At 33.4% G+C, this 20,967-nt stretch overlaps 1 protein-coding gene across 1 annotated transcript in view; it reads left to right on the top strand.

Moving 5' to 3' along the window:
• The window catches only part of USP25 (ubiquitin specific peptidase 25), a 121,266-nt gene that overhangs the window by 76,376 nt on the left and 23,923 nt on the right, over positions 1–20,967 (top strand). Inside the window, 6 exon segments of the mRNA XM_032477331.1 lie at positions 1,391–1,461; positions 2,393–2,621; positions 4,023–4,223; positions 12,982–13,121; positions 17,887–18,000; positions 20,133–20,228. Of these exon segments, the coding sequence (XP_032333222.1) occupies positions 1,391–1,461; positions 2,393–2,621; positions 4,023–4,223; positions 12,982–13,121; positions 17,887–18,000; positions 20,133–20,228 (851 nt within the window).

Below are 20,967 nucleotides of genomic sequence, written 5' to 3'. Positions count from 1 at the left end.
AAGGTTGACCTGTGATACTATGGATCAGGTAAGATTTTCCTTGAAGTATTTGTTTCCTCACTTTCATCCTTGTTGTATTTGCTGTTAGCTTTATTTTCTATATTATATAGTATTCCAGTATGAGTATGACATAATTTATTTAGTTTATATATTGGTACTACAAATAGTGCTGGGCTTCTTCATACATATTGGCACACTTTTTGAGTGGAATATATTCTTAAAAATGCCATTTTTGGTGCAAAGTATATATATTAAATTTTGCCTGCTTAAAAATTTCCCCCAACAAACATGAACCAGTTTACATTCCCCCTAATTTTATTAGAGAGAGCCTGTTTCCCACCCTAGCCCTAACCCTGAGTGCTTTTTAATTTGTGATAGTCTGCTAGTTGAAAAAAAAATGGTATTTCTGTGTCTTGATTTGCATTTCATTAATTATGAGTGAAATTCTATTTTACTAAAAATTTCTTGTCCATTTTTTTTATATTGAGCCATTTATCTTTCTTTTCCTGCTTAAATAAGAACTTCAGTTATGGGTATTAACTTGTTGCTTGTGGTATAGGCTGCAGATAATATTTTTCCAGTTTGTTATTTGACTTCATGTTGGTTTTTGGGTTTTTTGTAGATTTTCTTAAATTTGGGAAGGAGTCTTATTTTTTCATTTGTGGCTGTTGGATTTTCTATTGGACTGGAAGAGGTCTTTCCCTGTTCTAACGTTAGTAATATGTTTTGTAGTCTTTCATGTGTTTTTCCTGATTCTTTTTAACAGCTTCATAGCATAGTGTGGTTATACTATAATTTAACCATTTCCTTTTGACAGATACTTAGGTTTTCTCCAATTTTTTTTTTTAATAATTATGGACAATATAACTGTGAACATCCCTGCCTCTGAAACTCTTATAGGGTAGATTTCTACTGGAAGTAGTAGTAATGAGTAATGGAAGACTCATAACTTTATTTCTATTGGTGATTATAGTGGATTTTTTATTTAATTACATAATATATATGTATGTGTGTGTGTATATAAAATATGTGGTGAAGTTGTATTTCATTCTGAAGTTTTCGTGTTTATAAAAATATGTAGGGGAGTTTAGCTTTAATTTTCACTGAAACTGTCCTTTATAGATTTGAACAAAATTGTTTTATTGCCTCTGAACATTTTAAAAAGAACCATATTTGTTCTATTTTTAATTATGCATTTGTGCTTTATCTTTTATTAAAGAGAACTAAATTTCATTTATACAGACTCCAAAGAGTAATGTTTGTAAGAACAGTTTTACGAAATTTCCTTATTCCTCTAACATATTGGTAGGAAAACCTTTAGTCCTTACCTTTTAAGTCTCAGTAGAAACATACTTGATGTTAATCATTAAATGATGTCTTCTATCCTTAGATTTGCAGGAAAGCATATCCAGAATTCATCGTACAATTGAACTAATGTACTCTGACAAATCTATGATCCAAGTAAGTTGAATTTTGAGCTAGTAAGCATTATCAAAATTATTTATATTTTATCTTTATATTATTTATCTTAATCTGTTTCCTATACTTTTTGTTATAAAATTGCTTAATTTTAAGATTTCATATTAATATTTCCTTCATTCAGTTGTATTCTCAATACTGTATTTATTGCCTGCCTTTTTATTCTTTCATAGTGAAATTTATCACAAATTTCCAAAAGGCCTTAATATTTAAAAAAAATTCAGGGGAGAAATTATATGGTTGTTCAGGGATATTAAGATTATGGGAGAAAGCATAGGACTCTGATACACATTATTTACATTTTAACTTCTTATGTACATTATTTAAACCATTTTGCTGAACTCATCCATTAACTTATAGTTGTGAAGATTTAGACAAATCATGTACTGTATATTAAAATGATCATCATAAGTTCTTTATTCAGAGGGAGGAGGGTATAGCTCAGTGGTAGAGTGTATGCTTAGCATGCACGAGGTCCTTGGTTCAATCCCCAATACCTCCATTAAAATAAATAAGTAAATAAATCTAATTACCTTCCCCCCAAAAAACAAAAACAAGAAATAAAGAAATAATTAAAAAATAAAAGAAATGCAAATAGGAAAATTTTTTTAAAAAGGTCTTTATTCAAAAGACATAACTTACAGAGCTCAGCAGTTATATTTCCAGCATTTTGAAATGATCCTATTTACACACCTTTCTATTTTACATGTCTTTAGTTTGCTTATTTTCCTCCACACCACTTTTTATTTCATAGTTTAATTTTTTCAAAAATTTAATCCCAGCAAATTTACTCTTGTGGAAAAAAATAAGCTCCTATGGAATCTGCCCATCAGATGGTTTGTGGATTTCATGGACTGTGGTGTAACAGACAGAATACTCAACTGCACTTTAACTCTTCTCTTTTCATATTTAGGTTCCTTATCGCTTACATGCTGTTTTAGTTCATGAAGGCCAAGCTAATGCCGGGCACTACTGGGCATACATTTTTGATCATCGTGAAAACAGGTGGATGAAGTACAATGATATTGCTGTAACAAAATCATCATGGGAAGAGCTAGTGAGGGACTCTTTTGGTGGTTATAGAAATGCCAGTGCATACTGTTTAATGTACATAAATGATAAGCCACAATTCTTAATGCAAGGTAAGAATATGAAATATAGAGAGTGGTATATATTTTTTAATAAGTAGCCCTTTTATGTGACTATGGTCTCTGGTGTGATCTGTTAAGTGTAATTCACTCAGAGGATGATGGATATGATTAGGAAATGCTGTTGGGTTATTATTAGTGAGAAAACTAGAATTGAAAATTAATGTGGCCAGGGCTGAGAATTGGAATCTTTTAGTTTGTATTCAAAGTTTACTATTTGGTAACTTATAAAATGTAAATCTGATTTCTTTTCTCCTTGTTAAAAATCCCTTTAATGACTACATCTTACATTGACTCATATTCAAGCTCCTTAGCCTCCATTTTCTGGCCTGATGGTCTCTGCAGCTTCATTTGTAACCATTGTCCATCTCACACTTTATATACTTTACTGATATTTAAACTTCTTGCTGTATTCTGCTCACACCAAATCATTTCACACAGTTATATCTGTATGTTCTTATGTTTTTTATTTTTTCCCAGTAATGATCTTATTTCTTTCTTCTTTTGTGTAATTCCTGCTCATCTGTCAAGATTCAATTCAGGTGTCATCTGCTCTGCCAAGTTTTCCTTGACCTGCCAGAAAGTATCCCTCCTTGTGTTCTCACAGCATACCTCTGTTGGGCACTTACTGTGTGTTGGGATTGTATGTTGACTTCTTTCCCACTTCACTCTGATCTGCTCAAATCCAGGGGCCATGTCATACAATGTCTTAATCTTTTTATTTCTCATATTCTAATATAGGCTTTGCATACGAAAAACACTTAATAAAGATTTGTTGAAACAGATAAAATCAACTTTCCTTTTGTACTTAACCATTCAGCAAAACCAAGTAGGCAGTTCATTCATGACTGAAGGCTAAAATTTATTTTGTGTGTGTAGTGTAGGTTGAGTAACCCTTTTAAATACTACTTATGTGATCTTTTAAAAAATCTTGCTGTATTGATTGGTTTACAAATTACTTACAAGTATATTGCTATACTTAAGTGCTTCAGATGAAAAAGAATTTTAGTTGTTCTGAGCTTGATAGGTTATGAGCTATTTCTTTTCATTTTGTGATAAGCTTTACTTAATGAATAATCAAACATTTTGTATTTTATAATAGAAAAAGTAGTACTGTGTCAGTGTTTGAGTAGCAAACAATTCTGGCTTTATGTCTTGTTCCATTTTTTACTCTTCAGATTAAAAATAAAAGCTGAGAACATTACCTGTAATGGATTATCAAATATTTGCATCATTGCTTTTCTGAACATTTGAGTTTTAATTTTTAGGTAATATTGATTTGCTAAATGGTAACAATTTGTGTTTTAAATCACATTTGAAATGCCTCCTGTTTTGAGTTTTGCGTTTTTTCTTTAATCCTTAATTTTATAATAGTTTTTGAAATATGATTTGCAGAGGAGTTTAATAAAGAAACTGGGCAGTCCCTTGTTGGAATAGAAACACTACCACCGGATTTAAGAGATTTTGTTGAGGAGGACAACCTGCGATTTGAGAAAGAATTGGAAGAATGGGATGCACAAGTTGCCCAGAAAGCTTTGCAGGAAAAACTTTTAGCAACTCAGAAATTGAGGGAGTCAGAGTCTTCTGTGACAACAGGTTAGTCCGTTTTTATTAAATTGCATTTTATTTTCAATATCATGTTTATAATTGATAGTTTATTATAAAAATAATATATGCTCTTGGGGGAAGGAAAAAAAAAACTTTAGTTATTCTAAAGTATAAAGACACCAGCAAAAAATCATCTGAAATTCTATTACTCAGAGATAACAAAAGGCAACAATTTAGTTTACCTCTTTGTCAGACATTACTGTATACGTATATACCTTTCTTAGGTTAAATGAGATGATTCTGCTCATGCTCCCTCTACCTATCCTGACTACTTTGACTTTTCTTGGCAAGAGGCTTGGAAAAGCTATGAAACCATCAAGTAGCTCAAATCAGTTCACTAAAGCTATCAGAAGAATGAACTCTATTAATTACATATTTGAGCAAAGTAATACTATTGTTATATCTATATAGATTTTATATAATACTGAAACTGTTAATGTAGAGAATTTATTTGATTTTTTTTTTAGAAATCTTAAAGTTAAAAACAAAGCTAGCAGAAACTAAATATTTAACATATTCCAAGTAAAATTGTGTATGGACCCATTAAAACAAGAATAAAAATGTATAAAAATATAAGCATTAAAAAATCATTCTATAGTTATCAACTGATGAAATCAATAAAATATTGGGACACTATAAAAATTAAATATGTTCTAGCAAAATTGAAAATAGAATGTCTTCTGATTTTTTAAAGATTAATTTCATCATCATCAAGTTGTGAATATATTTTAGAATGATATATTTTGTATTGCAGAAAAGGTTCTATTTCTTTTTAGTCACTGGGGAAATGAGAGGAGATAGATTAAACACAGATATTTTCCTTAAACTCATTTGTCTTTTTTTTTTTAATAACTGAGTAGATCTTTTTGAATCACCTCTTTTTTGTAAAATCTGTTCTGTGTGTTTTGTTTTTATTTCTTAAGGAAGCATTTTAGGTGTTTTGACATACAGGTGCTCATGCAGCATTGCCTAGGTAGGTTTCAGCATTATCATCTGAACTTTGAAGGAATTACTTTTCAGTGAGAGAGATTTATAATACCACAGTGTGGTATGGTGATTGATGCAGGCACTCACAGATCTTCCCAGACTTATGACTTATTTTCATAAGAATTGGATAGCTGATGATCTAAGAGGCATTGGTTCAGAATTTTTAAAAGACCAAGATAATAGTATTATACCAACAGAAATGCCCACATTTTGATACATAATGGAGTTGAGTATATCTTAATATCACCATTGTTGTCTCTAGTGAGCTCAACTATTGCAAGGACTGTAGTTTCTTCCTGTACATCAGAGGGCCACCGTGTGGAACAGCTGAAACTCTGTGGTTTCACAACAGTGCAGTTACATTACAGTAACTTCGTATACATTAGTAGGGAATAAAATAGCTCAGTAGATATCAGGAGGTTTCTGTGTTCAAATCACAGTGTAGTAACTATATTACAGTTCCTTTCATTTTGGGGCCAGTTCCATCTCCCGGTGATTTCACCCCTTGAATTCTTTACGTATCCCTCCCAAACCGCTCCCCAGAACCTGCCCCATGATGGAGCCACTGTGTGACTCTTTCTTAGCTTTGAAGTACCCAGTTTGCACGGAGCTGTTCTCCTCTTGCTGGTGGGAGGACGGAGCTGTGCAGTTAGCTGCGTAATTAGTGAAAGTGGTAGTGGCACCTGAGCGCCCAGCGGAAGGTGAATCCTTCATCCATTGGTTAAGCTCCGTTCTTGGCTCATTTATATTTTATAGCATTAAAATATTAAATTCTCTACAGTCTCCTTCTCTTCATCTTTTCTGTTTCTCACAAGACTCAATTTACAGACATTTTATTTTTACTAAGTCAAATTGATGTGTATTTCCCACTGATATTCCTATCTGACAAGACTAGCTAATTTTTCCCCATCCTTTTTATTTGTCTGTATGAAAAGAGCACGTCTGTATGCCCCACTGCCTTTTTTTCTTTGATCAGTACTTCCTGTCATACACTTTATATGCTGTTTTATAAGTTTTAAAATAACTCAGTAGTAGGCATTGGTCATACAATTGCATGCCTCTCTTTTTAGTGTTTAAAAAAACAAACCTGAAGACGAATGCAGGTATATTTCTGAGAGAAGCCAGAATAACTAAAAAATAAAGAGACAGAAAAGGTGAATCCACATCTAACTGTTATAATTATCTTCTAGGCTGGTGTTTTAAAAAGCAATGGCAATACTGCCTCAGTAGGAAACATTATGTCCTCTCTAGAATTGCTAGAAATACGTACTTTGAGTTAGTAGAAATAAAATGTGCTAAGTCTATAAATTTGAGGAGTGAGATTATTGTTTAAAAGATTGGTTTCTATTACTGTATTGTCTTAAATACCATACTAAGAAATCCATCCTCTGTTTCAGGGGAATTTAACATAGCACAATTAAATAAGGAAATCTTTTGTAATATGTTTATTAGAACCATTCTTTCGTATTATTAGTAGAGAAATTTTACTTTGATGCCCATGCTATCATTTTCCAGTGTCTCTTCACATTTTTCAAAGTAATTTGTTTAATTTGGCATAATGCTTTCAGAATATCAAAGTGAAACCTGTATTTAAATCTCTCAGATGTGCACTAATATGGGTGACTAGTGGACATAATGTAAGGAAATCTTGTTTATAAAATCCATCAGAGTAATTTTTTCTTCCCTCCTTGCAAATCTTCTCAGTAGAGCTATAATCTAAAAACCATTAAAATTTAATTTTTTCTGAGTGATACCCCAAATTAGAATTAATTTATATAATATTAATTAAATGAGTGTTTATCTTCTTTAACACGTGACCAAGAAATCAATAGGCATTACTTCTCCAGCACCATTCATTTTCTTATTGAAACTAAGTAATAAATGATAGGAAAGTATTTTTAGTCCATCTCACTCTACCTTCATAAACCTGCTTACTCCAAAAGAAAACTGTGTTTAAAAAATTAGCCAATAGTTCTTAACTGTTACTGTATATATCAGAATTACCTGGAAGACTTTTTTTCAGAGTATAAACAGGACACCCCACCTAAGACCACCTACGACTTACTGGGATCAGAATCTGTGGAGGAAGAGTCCAGAATATATATTTTTAAATAGATCTGCAGACAATTCTGAGGTGTACCTCTGGTTAAGCAGCATGGCTCTAGGCTGTATGTATAGAACAGAAGTTTCTCTGAAGGAGAGACAGGCTTTGCCACAGTTCTTGTTTTACTTGTGTTACTTCTGTCTTATTCAAAAACCACTAGATGTCCTTATGACGTATATAGCATACCCAGCTTTTAAAAACAGAAAGAAACTGAAACCAAAAAGTAAGAGTAGAAAAAATGGTTAATACTGGTATGAAATTCATTCCAAAAGATTTCATAGATTTTCTTAGAGGTGGCATGCAGAATTGGCTCTGGAACTTTTCTGCTGTCTACAAGTCAAAAATCAGCTGATGCTCCAGGAATGTACAACTGGTTCCTAAAAGTTAGACCTGGTAGAATGAACACTATCCTCAACACTCTCAAGTTCCTTTAAAGCAGGAACTGGGTGATGTTTTTATTTAAATCTCCAAATCTAGCATAATAAATTACATATGATAGATACCCCTTCTGTGTTTTCTGATTTGATTTCATTCCCTATGGAGATTGCAGTCATGAGTTCCTAGGGGCAATCCTCAGTATATGGGAGTATCACGATTTAAAAAGTATAGTCAAAATAACTACATTATGGAAGCAGACTAAAAATACGTAGTGCAGATACAGCTCTATATCCTGGATGAATTTTAGGTTTAACATTGGTTCCTAAAGCCTCTACCTGTCACATTCCTGACAATCTTGTTTGTGGTGGCATCCAGGAATCTGAAGTCTCCAGAGTTTTTCTGATAATTCTGTGCAGGAGCCTAGCATGGCTCTTGTAGGCTGCTTTTGGAAGATCATTGATTTTAAATACATTTCTAGAAACAAATGGATTTATTTGCTTTGAAGCAGTCCTCTTTATTCTTCTAAATGTGAATGTAATAATAGTAAGTGTGACTCATTAGTAAGTCACAGTATGAAATATTTCTGAAAGATATGAAATACTGCTCCTTTTTAAATAGTTAATTAAAGAGCAGATCCTATGCTTTAACAGAAAGCCCTTTGTTTGTCACGTTGACTCTCTTAAAATGTTGAAGGATGTAACCAGGAAATAGGCAGAGAATATTCTCAAGGCCCTTCCAGACCCTTACTTTAGACAGGAAGGTGGACCAAAGGAGCAGTCTCAGAGTGCTCCCAGGTTGTTAGATTTTATATAACAGCCAAATAGGTGAACGAAGCCCTTCCATTATGAACACAGAGCTTGGCTGGATAAAGTCTTATGTGGAAGATAGCTATCCAGAAATCTCAGTGAAACACCCATAGAACAGGTAATTGATTTGAGAGATACTCTAGTTACGGGGATACCTCCACAGAGAACTAGTCATTCACAGTCGAACAAGTGCATTCAGGAGTTTGTAGCTGCAGATAGGTAACCAAGGAAGACTTCCAGGAATTAAGAATAACAAATGTCACCGCTGAAGCTTGAACAATAACATATTGTTTCATAACTGAGGGAACGGTTAGTATAAAAATGTCAGTTAGAATATAAAGCAAACAGCATAGCCTCTCGTTACTGAGTTCCTGCCATTTATATAGGCCAGCGGCGGTGCGGCTTCTGGAGACTCACAGGGTGAACAAAAACCATTGTGTGTATTTGCACACAAAAGAGCCAGAGTGTTTGTCCAACTGTTGTTTTTAACAAAGAAATGGAAATTCCCTAAATGTATGGCAAGATATTAGTTGTATGAGCCTTTCATACAAAACAACATTGTATAACCAGTAAAAAATATATTGACAGGAAAATTGTTATATTAAGTTAAAAGGAGTATATTCATAATGGTTCTTTTTGTTTAAGACAATGGGAAAAGTCTGGAAATATATAATACTAAAAATATTGATAGTGCTTAACTCTGCATAGTGGAAAGAGCTTTTTATTTTCCTCCTTTGGTTATTTGTTTGTTTTAGTGAACACATTTTTTACTCTTCCGGTTTGACAAAATGAAGCCAAAACCTTTTTTCTTTTTTATGAAAACCCTCTGTTATAATCTGACTCCCTGGTAATTCTTTCAAGACAACCTTTCTATAAATACGTTATGTTTCATCTAAACCAGATTATTCCCCGTTATTCTTAGTTGTAGGGAACTTTCCTTTTATTATAGGTTTGCTCACGAAGTACCCTTCATTTAAAAAATGTCCTCTTACCTTCACTGTTCTCGAAATTTTATCCATTCTTTAAGACCTTCCTCATACCCCAAAGTCTTTATGAATCTCCCTAATAATACCCCTGTAGCAACTATTGTCTTTTTTCCTCTATTCTATTCCCAGTCTGTTCTCACTACCAAATTTATGTTATATTTTTGATTTGCTTACCAGTGTAAAGGCTCATTAATAACAAGGACTTAATTAATCTTTTATCTGTCCTTACCAGTGCCTTTGCATGTGCTGTTCCTCCTACCTGGAATTATCTTCTTTCTAATCTCCAAGATAATCTCTGCAAATCCTTCAAGACTCATCTCAGTTGGCATTTCTTCTAGAAAGTCTTTCTTAAGATGCAGCATCATTCCAAGTGTGTATATTGGGTCCACAGTGCTTCTGTAGGACCTTGTGCATAAGTCTTTTATTGTATTTAGTACTTTGTACTGTAATGGAATATATATTTATCTGATTTTATTGAGAGGTCTTTAAATTTAGTGAATGAATTTTATGTCTTTTTTTTTTTTTTCCCCCACACAGTACTGAGAATGGCACTGGCTCAGTAAACATGTTGGAAATGAGATTTGGGGTTTTGTTTACAAACTTCCAGATCTCCAGTCCTTGTAGGTTCACCTACTGTGACTACAGCACCACTCAGATAAGTTCCCTAGAAGATACATACACAAGGAAAATTCTGGAGGAAATAGTTCTGTATGACATTTAGGCAAAATCGTTCAGCATCATTTATGAGAATTTTGGACTGAAATTGCTATGTGGAAGGAAACCTTGACACTGGTGACCTAAAGTATATTTGACTGTGTTGATCAGATAAAAATACTTTTGCTCCTAAGGACCTAATTTACATACACTGTCCAGGTTTCCATGGCTTAGACCAGTGTCAGACCAGATGGACTTCTTGGCCCTCATTGCATTAAGCTCACATCCTATTAGCCATTGATGTTTTTTTTATCTATTACAGTGAGAAGAGACAAAGAGGGGCAAGCATAAGTGATCAAAGCTTTATCAACAAGAAGTTTCTCTCTGTTAAGCCCTAAACCAGCTGGCTTAAGTCACTGATCATGAAACCTTCCAGAAGCAGAAGCCTTGCTGAGCTGGAACCTAAGATTTTCTTATCACATAGGGACAATGAAAGAACATTGCAGTACAAAGTCAGGAAATACAGAAATGAGGACATTTAATTTCTTTTTCTCTGCCCATCACACACGTTGTAAGTTTTAGTTCCTTCCTTTAGTTTTCCTTGTCATGGTATATGTTAGCTCCTTCATCCTGCTTATTCATGCAAAAACTTGAGTCATCTTCACATCAGTCTCCAAACCTTTGTCTAAAATATATCTTGACTCTAACAGTTCTCTCTGTTGCTGTCCCTGTTGTCCAAAAGCACAGTCATTTCTTGTATTGTTCTGGTACCTTCTAGTACTTTCACTGCTTCAGATTTTATTCTCCTCTCTAATCCATTCTTCAAAATGTAGCCAGATAACTTTTTTAAACCTGCCGTGTTGCCATTGTATTTAAAACATTTATTCACTTCCTTTTGCCCTCAAAACTTTTATGTGACTCACAGGCCTCTATTTTATCCTTAACCTGCATCTTCTCTTGCCATATTCAAGAGGAGCTCTTGTACTATAGTTCAGCCATTCTAGGCTCATGCTCACTTCCTGGGCTATTCATTCTTCATGTGGCAAACCTAATCTATCATCCTTCAGCTAAAATCTAAATTACCCCTCCCCCATTTTATCCCCAGAATGTATTATTATAATATTGTCACAATTCGTATGTGTGATTCTTTGGTTGATAACTTTTTCCATAGTTGACTATAAGCTTCTTGGAGGCAGGAACTGACTGCTTTGCTCACACCGGGAGTCCCAATGCCTAGCCTAGTGCCTGGTACTTAGATGCTTAGTTAAAGATTACTGGGTAAATGAAAGACCATGTGTCTATGTTGAAAGTATAGCATTTCTTTTTGAATGGTATTTCATTTTGAGAGATGTTTTAAATTAATCAAATATTGGGAATAATGACAGTAACCTTGCCGTTTCTCACCAGTTGGTTGAGCAAGAACTCACGTAACCTATCCCAGTAACACTGTAGAATATTTTCATGTACTTTCTTATTCCTCCTTTCAGTTCATTTGTTCCATTATGTTATTGTGTGCTTATTATATGTTTGATGTTAAAGAAACAGCAGAGTACAAAAGGGAAATAACATCCCTGCTCTGGAGATGCTTACAGTCTAGCAAGGAATATGGGCTTGAAACAAATACTTAATAACAGTAATGAAGTCACAATTGTGATAAGTGCTGTTAACGAGAAAGTATAAGCTACTCTTGAGCAACAGTTCTCATCTGGGAGTGGTTTTGTTCCTCAGGAGGCATTTGACATTACTGATTGTCACACCTTGGGGGTCAGTACTACTGGCATCTGGTGGGTTGATGCCTGGATACACAGGACAACCCTCTGCACCAAAGAATTGTCCAAACCAAAGTGTCAGGAGCGCTGAGGCTGAGCAACCCAGCTCTGGAAATGGGGTAATCAGGAATACTTCTATAAGAAAGCGGTATTTAGACAAGAGACTGTGTAGAAGTTATTAGATGAGCAGGGGAATGAGACTAGGTGAACTTACAGGCAAAGGGAAGAAAATGAGGAAGATCCAAAGGTTGAAAAGTAAACCTCTTCTTCGGTGTATTGGATAAGCTGAGAAAAGGCTAGTGTGTGTGTCCCTTTATGATCAAAGGGCAAAGGACACCAGGTGATGCTGGAGAGATAGGTGGAGGCTCACTTATGTAAAGCCTGGTAGGTTGTGAAAGGATTTTGGGGCTGTCTGTTAAACAGCCAGTGGACTTCAGAGTACACTGTTGGGTCTTCAGGGTCTGGAGCTCAGAGCTTAAGCAGTAGATATGACTTGGAGAGTTCTTTGCAGAGATGGTGTTTGGAGTCTTGAATTTATATTGGTACCAGTTTGCCAAGTTGTAATTGTTTTCCCTCTGACAGCACTCAGCTACCAGGAATAGGTTCATAAAAGACAGAAGGTGGGGTTATTCAGGGCTAGAGTTTTGTTAAGATAGGTGTGAGAAAGTATATTATTGTGGCCAGAAAAACAGCTGCTGTGCTCTCTGTGGAAATTCAGACCAGGATTGTTATACAAAGGAATCTTTTTTTTTTTTTGGTAGAATGCTAGTGATTTTTCAGAGTGAGATTTTGGTACTTATCATGACAGAAAAATTTACTGTGAATTTCTTAGCATAAACTGTACTGAGGGCTTTCTTTTGTAATTATTTGACTAATCTTGGATCTGATTCCTTTTTTTTTATGGTAAATTCTGGGGGATGTGCTGTATATTGAAGGATGTATTACTTTAAATAGAAGAGTAAAATTGATTATTGTTTAACTTCAAATGAGAAATAACAGATTCATCTTAGTATAGAATTTGTGATTTATATTAGATATACAATTGATTCTTTTCTCATGAAGCACAAGCAGGAGAACCAGAATATCTAGAGCAGCCATCAAGAAGTGATTTCTCAAAGCACTTGAAAGAAGAAACTATTCGAATAATTACCAAGGCATCACATGAGCACGAAGATAAAAGTCCTGAAACAGTTTTGCAGTCGGTAAGAACTTTTCTTTTAGCTCTCTGAACGTAGCCGCCATGCTCACGAGGTTTCCTGGCAGTGTAAGGAGAATGCCCTGTCTGGGAGTCAGGAGAGACTGGGCTGAGGGATGGCTCTTCCATGAACATGATCAGTGATTGCAGGTGCCACCTGCAGTCTGTAATTTCCTCAGCTGTAATTTTTAAAATACTGCTTTAAAAAAAATAAATTTCTATCTTTCTGTTAGAGAATTATGAATAATCATAGACTAAACTGGTCATTTGATTTGAAACTTAAAAAGAGAAGTACAAAATTTAGCATTATTTTTCCTTTCCCTAACCTTCCCTCCATATTTAGTTGTATTACATTGGAGTAGCTGGGAATGTAAAATATGATTTTCATTGTTACCTGGACTGTGTCAAACAATCAAATACTAGATATTCTAGGTTAAAATATTATTAGCAGAACAAATATGATACCATAAAACAGTTTTTGCATACTTCAAGGGTATCCTGTACAAAATTGTCATTATATGGCTCCTGTATTATAATTTCAAGTAATCAAATGTATCTTTTTATAACAGTAAGTTGAGCACATTGATATTGTATTATGTTTTCAATGAATATATCCTGAGAGATGTTATTGCAAGAATTTTGTACTACATAACAATTCAGTTGCTGTAGTGATTTATTTTTTATTTTATTAGTGAGTACAGGCAGCTCAAGTACATATTTTGTGATAGCTAATTTTAGTATTTGAAGATTCCTCTCCTAGGAGAAACTAAAGAAAACAGGACATCTAATTTTTCAATACATAATTTTCTACTTAATGAACTTAATCCCAGTAATAGCCTGCTAATTTCAGTGAGGTCTTTAATATGATAAGACCTTGATTAACCAAAATGTTCAATTAATAGGGTATTCTGTTAATTATGTTTTGATGAACAAAGTAATAAGAAATTATTTTTAAATTTTATTTCCTGTTTGAAGAAGTTTGATATATAATCATCTTACTATAACATATATATTAATACAGATATTTTTCATTATTCCAAATTTTGCAAGTAACCTTGAGACTATGAATAAGCTTGAGATGAGGACCTGCTAACTCTGAAGCACTTCCTGAAAAATGCTTCTTTTAATGGATCTGGGGTGTCTGCTTTTTGGAGAATGGTAGAAGAGGAAATACGCGGGAGGGAGAAAAGGCAGAGAAGTAGATACAAGGGAGAAATATTTTTGCCTGACATAAAAATATAAATTGCCAGGGCTTTTGCTAATTAGGATTTTTATTTGTTAGAGCCTAAATTATGGTTGATAAGTAGCATCCTTTTAACTGGTGATCAGAAAGCCAAAAGCATTAGTTGAGTGTAGAATCATGACTTTTTATTTTGGCTAATCATGTGTAATTTAAATTTGCAGAAATGAACACTTAAATTTTGATCGCTTGGTTTATTAATACAGATATCATCTTACAAGGCAGCAATCTACTGTTTCACCTTTACTTGAGAAAGGAGATGGCACTGAGAGAATATGATAACTAGCATAAATATTTTTCCATTTGGCTTCTTTTGTAGGAGTAGCACCAACAGTTGGCCCCATTATCTGTATAAATCCTGCAGAATGTCTGGTCTCATAGTCAGTTGCTTAGGATCATGGTAATCACTTACTGGGTCTTCTCGACTGAAGGTATGCCTTAGAAACTAAACTGCAAAAGAGTCTTCAGATGTGGGGAGTAGATAGTACTGTGTTTCTGAATACTGGTTTTACTTCTTACTAACTGCAAATTTAAGTAAGTTGCCTAATTTTTCTAAACCTCTTTTTTTTTAACATAAGATGGAAGGGATTTGGGGATGAATTAAGATCATTTTTTTTAAGTGCCTAACATGTACCATAGGCCCTTAGTAGCTGTTTGTTTCCTTCTGTTACTTAAATCCTAACCATTTCACAAATATACATATATAAAATTCCAGCCTTAAGGTTAAAAAAAAAATTCCTGGAAAGCTTAGAATCAAAGAAACCATAGAGAGATACTCTCCAAAGGTTAAGACACCTTACTTTTTAGAAAAATGTCTCTAATTTTAAATGAACTATTTTTAAAAATAGAGAAAAGCAGACTCCAAAAAAGACTCATGCATATTCCTATTACCCAAAGTTAATCATTGTTAATATGTTGGTGTGTTTTCTTTCATTCTTATTTTTATATACAGGTTTGAGATTTATTTTTGTAGTTGAATTACTACTTTGTATAAAATTTTATATTGTAACTTTTCTTTTTTAAATCACTTCATTATTTCTCCATGTTATAAGCTCTTTGTAAAAAACATTTAAATGGTTGAATAATACTCCGTTAGGTGACTAAATTCTTTTTTACTTACTCACCCCCCATTGTATATTTGTTTCTACTTTTGCATTATTATGAATGGCTCCTAAAAATGAAACTTCTATATTTCTGGTTATTTCTTTAGATTCCCACTGGTTGAATTACTAGGTTAAAAAGTATGAGCATATAAAGGGGGCCAAAAGAGTGGAAGGTATATAGCTTTCTAATCACCCTTTTATGAACCACTTTTTTAAAAAGTCATATATTTAATGGATTTCAAGCAATTAGTAAAAAGCTTTATATTTTAATTATTTTTGCAACTTTTTAACTTGAGGAACTTATTTTTAATCTCTTTCAAGTTCAGCCTTTGTTAAGGTGTTCACATGGGGCCTGACAGTAATAGGAAAATACAAATATACCTGTACTATACCTCAGTGAACCCTAAAGTTCTTTATATGAAAAATTTTTAGAGTACTTTAGGATACCTGCACTTGATGAGCAATACAATACGTATTATGTGTGTGTACATATGTACGTATATATTTATATACAATTATTATATGTGCCCAAAGTTTCTTCCTTTTTTCAACTTTCACCCATGTAATTAATCAGTATTATGCTATTGAAACTCTTCTACAGTAACTGAAAATGTTTATTAAACAGTTATTTTACCTAAGTGCAATTTTTTTCAAAGGAAATATGTTGTTTTACAAGGATCAGTATTGTAAGGAATACATTTCCCAGTTGCTACTTACCTTAAATTTATCTTTTTCTTCTCATTATAGTATTGTTTTGGATTGGTTTGCTTGTGAGAAACTTTTCACCACAAAGTGAAGATAAATTTCTTCATTTACTTGCTTATATTTCACTTGTGAATGGAGACCTAGGACAATTTTTACTCTCTCAAATGCTGGAAAGATTAAGAACTCCTAAATTAGATGTCATAGGTCAAGCTTATCTCTGTAAGATAAGTGTGGCAGTAATATTGGGTTAGAATTATTCAAATAGAAGCAATTTAAAGTAACATAATAGTATAATAATATTGGTAATACCTATCATTTATAGAACAAAAATTACGTATCACGTGTTGGGTTAGCTGAATATTATCGCTCATGATAATGACAACCATGCAGGTTGGTTATTTCCTCTTGAAAAGCTGAGGATTCGAATAGAGCAAAGAAACCTTTTCTAAAAATGTTATGATTAAAAATAACATTTCTATTGGGGAGGATATAGCCCCAAGTGGTAGAGCACATGCTTAGCATGCATGAGGTCCTGGGTTCAATAACCCCAGTACCTCCTCTAAAAATAAACAGACCTAATTACCCCCCCCACCAAAATAAAATAATTAAATAATACAATAATAAGTAAATAAAATATTTTTTTTTAAAAAAGTAACATTTCTTTTAAAAGAGATAGTGCCAGCCTTGGCCATTAGTTTTGTTTTATCGTTTAATTAAACGTTTGCTGCATATGTACTTCAGAAAAGTTAGAAAAATCACTAAAATTTACATATATTTTAAATTAAAATAAAACCACTTTAATTGTTTTTATCAACATTTTCTATTATTTTATGTGGAAACTAAAGTTCATCTTTGCTTAAGAAAACATTTATGATAATGTTTGAAACTATTTAAGCTTCCTTCAAGCACATTAAGTACTTTTGAAATTTGTTTGTAGGTAAATAGTGAATATGCTAGTTATAAATCTATTTAGTACAGTAAAATCCTTGTGAAGTCTAAACAGTGTTTTGAATAAACCATATTAGTGTCCTTTGAGTGGACTTTCGGGATTTCATACTGGCTTCCACTTCATTAGTGTGGATTAGTGAAATTCACAGAATTTGTTAATGAAAAAAAGAAAACCTGATTGAGTTGTTAAAAATGGATATTAATTTCAAGCAGCTTTTTCAAAAACAAGAATTCACTGGACACTCATTATGTAAATATATAGTACTTGGTCTCAGCAGGCTGTGACCAAGTGAGTTAAGCACAACAGAGTGTGGATATTAAGGGTATAAAACAATTGATTACTAGAAAGGATAGAAAAGTAAACTCTCATAAGAAAGAAAACCTGTGAACTCTCCTGGATTCAGAGGAGGTCATATCTTATTTTGATGAAGAGATCAAGGAAGACTTTATGGAGTTACTAGAACTAAAAAATAAATAAAACCACCTACAAAGACAGTAGTAGGATATACAACTTCAATGTTTATTATTTTTAAGAACTTGGAGTCCAAGAAGCTTGTGGAAAAAATAAAAACTTAGTGTTTGAGTAGTAACGGAAAAGCTGGAGGTCTTGTATTATTACTTGATTAATGCATTTGCTTCTAAAGTTCAGTTTTAGATAGTTTCATTTTATACTAAACAAATGAAGGTATTTTTAAGACTTAAGAGTCTGTGCACTTAAACTGGGGGCTTCCGTTGTTCTGTTTCCTAATGTTTATACTAATGATTTTCTTCTGCAGAAACCTGAGAATACCACAAGCCAACCACCTTCTAACCAGCAAGTTGTAGAGGTGGCGATTCCTCATGTAGGGAAATTTATGATTGAGTCAAAGGAGGGGGGTTATGATGACGAGGTACCTTTATTATAGCCCTTTGCACAATTTCCACTTGTTTTTGGCTATTTAATGCAAGTACTTTGGGCATGCCTGCACCCTCACACTTATGTCTATTGCTGCATAACGTACAGCTTTGCCACCCACAGTCTGAAATTACCTTACCAGTTGCTAACAGTACTTTGAATTTCAAATGAAAATTTAAGTACAAAGCTTATAGATTTGTCAGAAGAATAATTTTATGTTGCTAGAGTTAATTCTTTTGTGCAGACATAGGATTAGTTTATTCCCGGGTTGATAGATTACAAGATTTGTTTTAATTAAATAGCACAAGTCTTGAGCACTTAAAAGTTTTTATTTTCCTTTCCTGTTTTACTTGAATTACTTGATTCTAATTCTTGGTCAACCATTTCTACCAGAAGAACCTACAGCCTGATTGTGAATAGCTAATTAGGGCTTTTTGCTTCTGCAACTTCTGAGTGACTGAATTGAATGATTCATCAGCATTGCTGAATGCCTACCAGTGTTTGCACACTGGATACCTCCATCTTATCTCTTCTTACCACTCCACTGTTAATTCTCGTCTGCTTGATTTTCTGTCCGTATGGGGGCATTTTTACTTCTCATGAAAGGTTTCTTTGGAACCCAGATGGAAATAGCTAGTCCCATTATATTTTTACCCCCTTTTCACTTTTTTCTGAACACTCTTAGATCTTTGACATATTTGAGGGAGGGCCAGTAAACATGTTAATAAATAGTAACAACAGAGAAGATAGACTTTGGATTCTATCATTTGTTAGTTTTTGCTGGCATGGATGAGAATTGAATGCATATTAAATTGTTTTTTTCCAAGTAACATTTTTTCAGACTTAACCTCAAGGTTATAATTAGGTTATTGTATGAGTTATTCACCAAAATCAGATGTCATAAAGATATTACTATTACTGTGCCGCTATAAGAAAGCATGGGCCATAAAGAGAATAAGAAACAGGTTTCTGATTTAGGAACTGGTCAGAAGGATTTTCTGAAGCAGAAAATGTTAGGTATATTGCAACTGTCAGTGTGTAATCCAAAATAAATACTGTGGATAGTAGATTCAGTAAATCCAAGGTAATGGATGCAATCTCTTGATTGCTCTAATGTGATAGCTTCATAGTGTCTTGAGTTATTTCATTTTGCAGATATTTTAAAATGTAAGCATCTAAGCATACAGTCATCCCTTGGTATCCACAGGGGGTTGGTTCTAGTACCCCCCAACCTGCTCCTCCCTGCAGATATCAAAATCCTTCGTGTTCAAGTCCCTTATATAAAATGTCATATTACATAATAAACTTACGCAAACAAAGAAATATTGAACTATTTAGTACTTAATAGCAGTACATTTTTCTGTTTATCTGTTACCAGGTTGACACTTCAAAATTATGGAAACAGGCATCTTTTTAATAGAAATGTTTTAATAAAAAATGCTCATTGATCAAGCATATTGATGCTTGTTTTAGGATGACCCTTCTTGAATTTAAAAAAGTAGAATTGTAATTAATCATTTAACACTATCTTTTGTGCAAGTGCTTATGCTATTGGCAGAGTTGTGTTTTGTGTTTTTTTTAAAATTCCTTGGAGTGGTAGTTTAACAGTGCATGTGCCTTGTAACTTTTAAAATAAGTCATATGGATGCAGGGCTGCTGCTTAGATGTTTAGACCATATGGTTGTGCAGGCAGGAGTGCCTGGCCCACGGGTAGAAGTGGAGTTGAAATTGAGCTAATACTGAGCTCCCCAAGCCTTAAAGAAGAGGCACCTTCAATAAAAAGATTGTTGCTTTCTCTAAATGTTTCTCTGAGAGAGCAGCATATTTTCTAATTTGTTTGTCAAGAAAGGGGTGCCTTGTTAAAATTCTTTAATTCAGAGAGGATGCCTTTTTGCAGTTTGCACAAAGGCACCATGTGAGCTAGCTGTGGCCCTGTATGGATGATTTTGAGAGATGTGTGCATATTGGATCACATTTGCTACAAAAAAATTGCAGTGTTTGATTTATAAACAGTGAAAAACAAAGGACTTTTAACTTGCATGTAAAGGAGTTACTTTGTTTTTTTTTTTTAATATTGTTTTTTATGATAACCATTCAAAAGTTCGTTCTTTAAATCCCTTGTGGCAGATGATGATGACACCGAACATGCAAGGTATTATCATGGCGATAGGTAAATCCAGGAATGTATATGACAGGTGTGGCCCTGAAGCAGGGTTCTTTAAGGTACAATTAACATTTTCATTTTAATTTGTTCTTGAAATGTTTTATTTCCTTGAATTAAATTTGGTTTCCTGTATATTTTCTCTTTTCCTATCTTAGCCATGGCCACCTAATATTCTAGGAGTTTCTTTTATGCATGAATCTAAGACTGATTTTCTTTTTTTTAATTCAGATAATTCAATAAAAATGAAGCATTTTACCTGAGTTATCCTACTACTACACCTCTGATTTAACAAATTTGAATTATGTTTTTATTTGAAGTGAATAAAGGGTATTGATGAGCAAAAATAGAAACTGAGTAACTGCTTCTGGTAATAGTTTATTTTCTCCTCGTTGGTAATACTGTTAGTCAACATTACAATATTTTTTCTGTAAGTTTTTTTTCTAATCATTAAATACCAGATTACTTTCTTCATTTGGTTGTTTCTAAAATGATTTGTTAGGTTTCTTGCTTGTTTGATTTTCCTATGATTAAATTTAACATCCTAGTCATTTCAAGACATGAGACCATCAGACTAATGCGTTAGTCTAGATCTTTTTTCCCTGTGACACCAGATCTCAACAATGTTTTGATGACACTATTTGTTTTTACATATTTGAAAGATGAAAACACTATGTATGTTTTGTCATTTTCTTTATTAACCAAAAAATATTCATTGTTTTTATCCCTCCCTTTAGTGTTTGTTTAAAAAAAAAAAAAAAAGCCTTATTGAAGGGTAAGCTGCATGTTCCCTTTCTTGAC

This window comes from Camelus ferus, chromosome 1, assembly GCF_009834535.1.
Source record: "Camelus ferus isolate YT-003-E chromosome 1, BCGSAC_Cfer_1.0, whole genome shotgun sequence".
Lineage (NCBI taxonomy): Eukaryota > Metazoa > Chordata > Mammalia > Artiodactyla > Camelidae > Camelus > Camelus ferus.
This window is presented reverse-complemented; position numbering and strand designations above follow the sequence as displayed.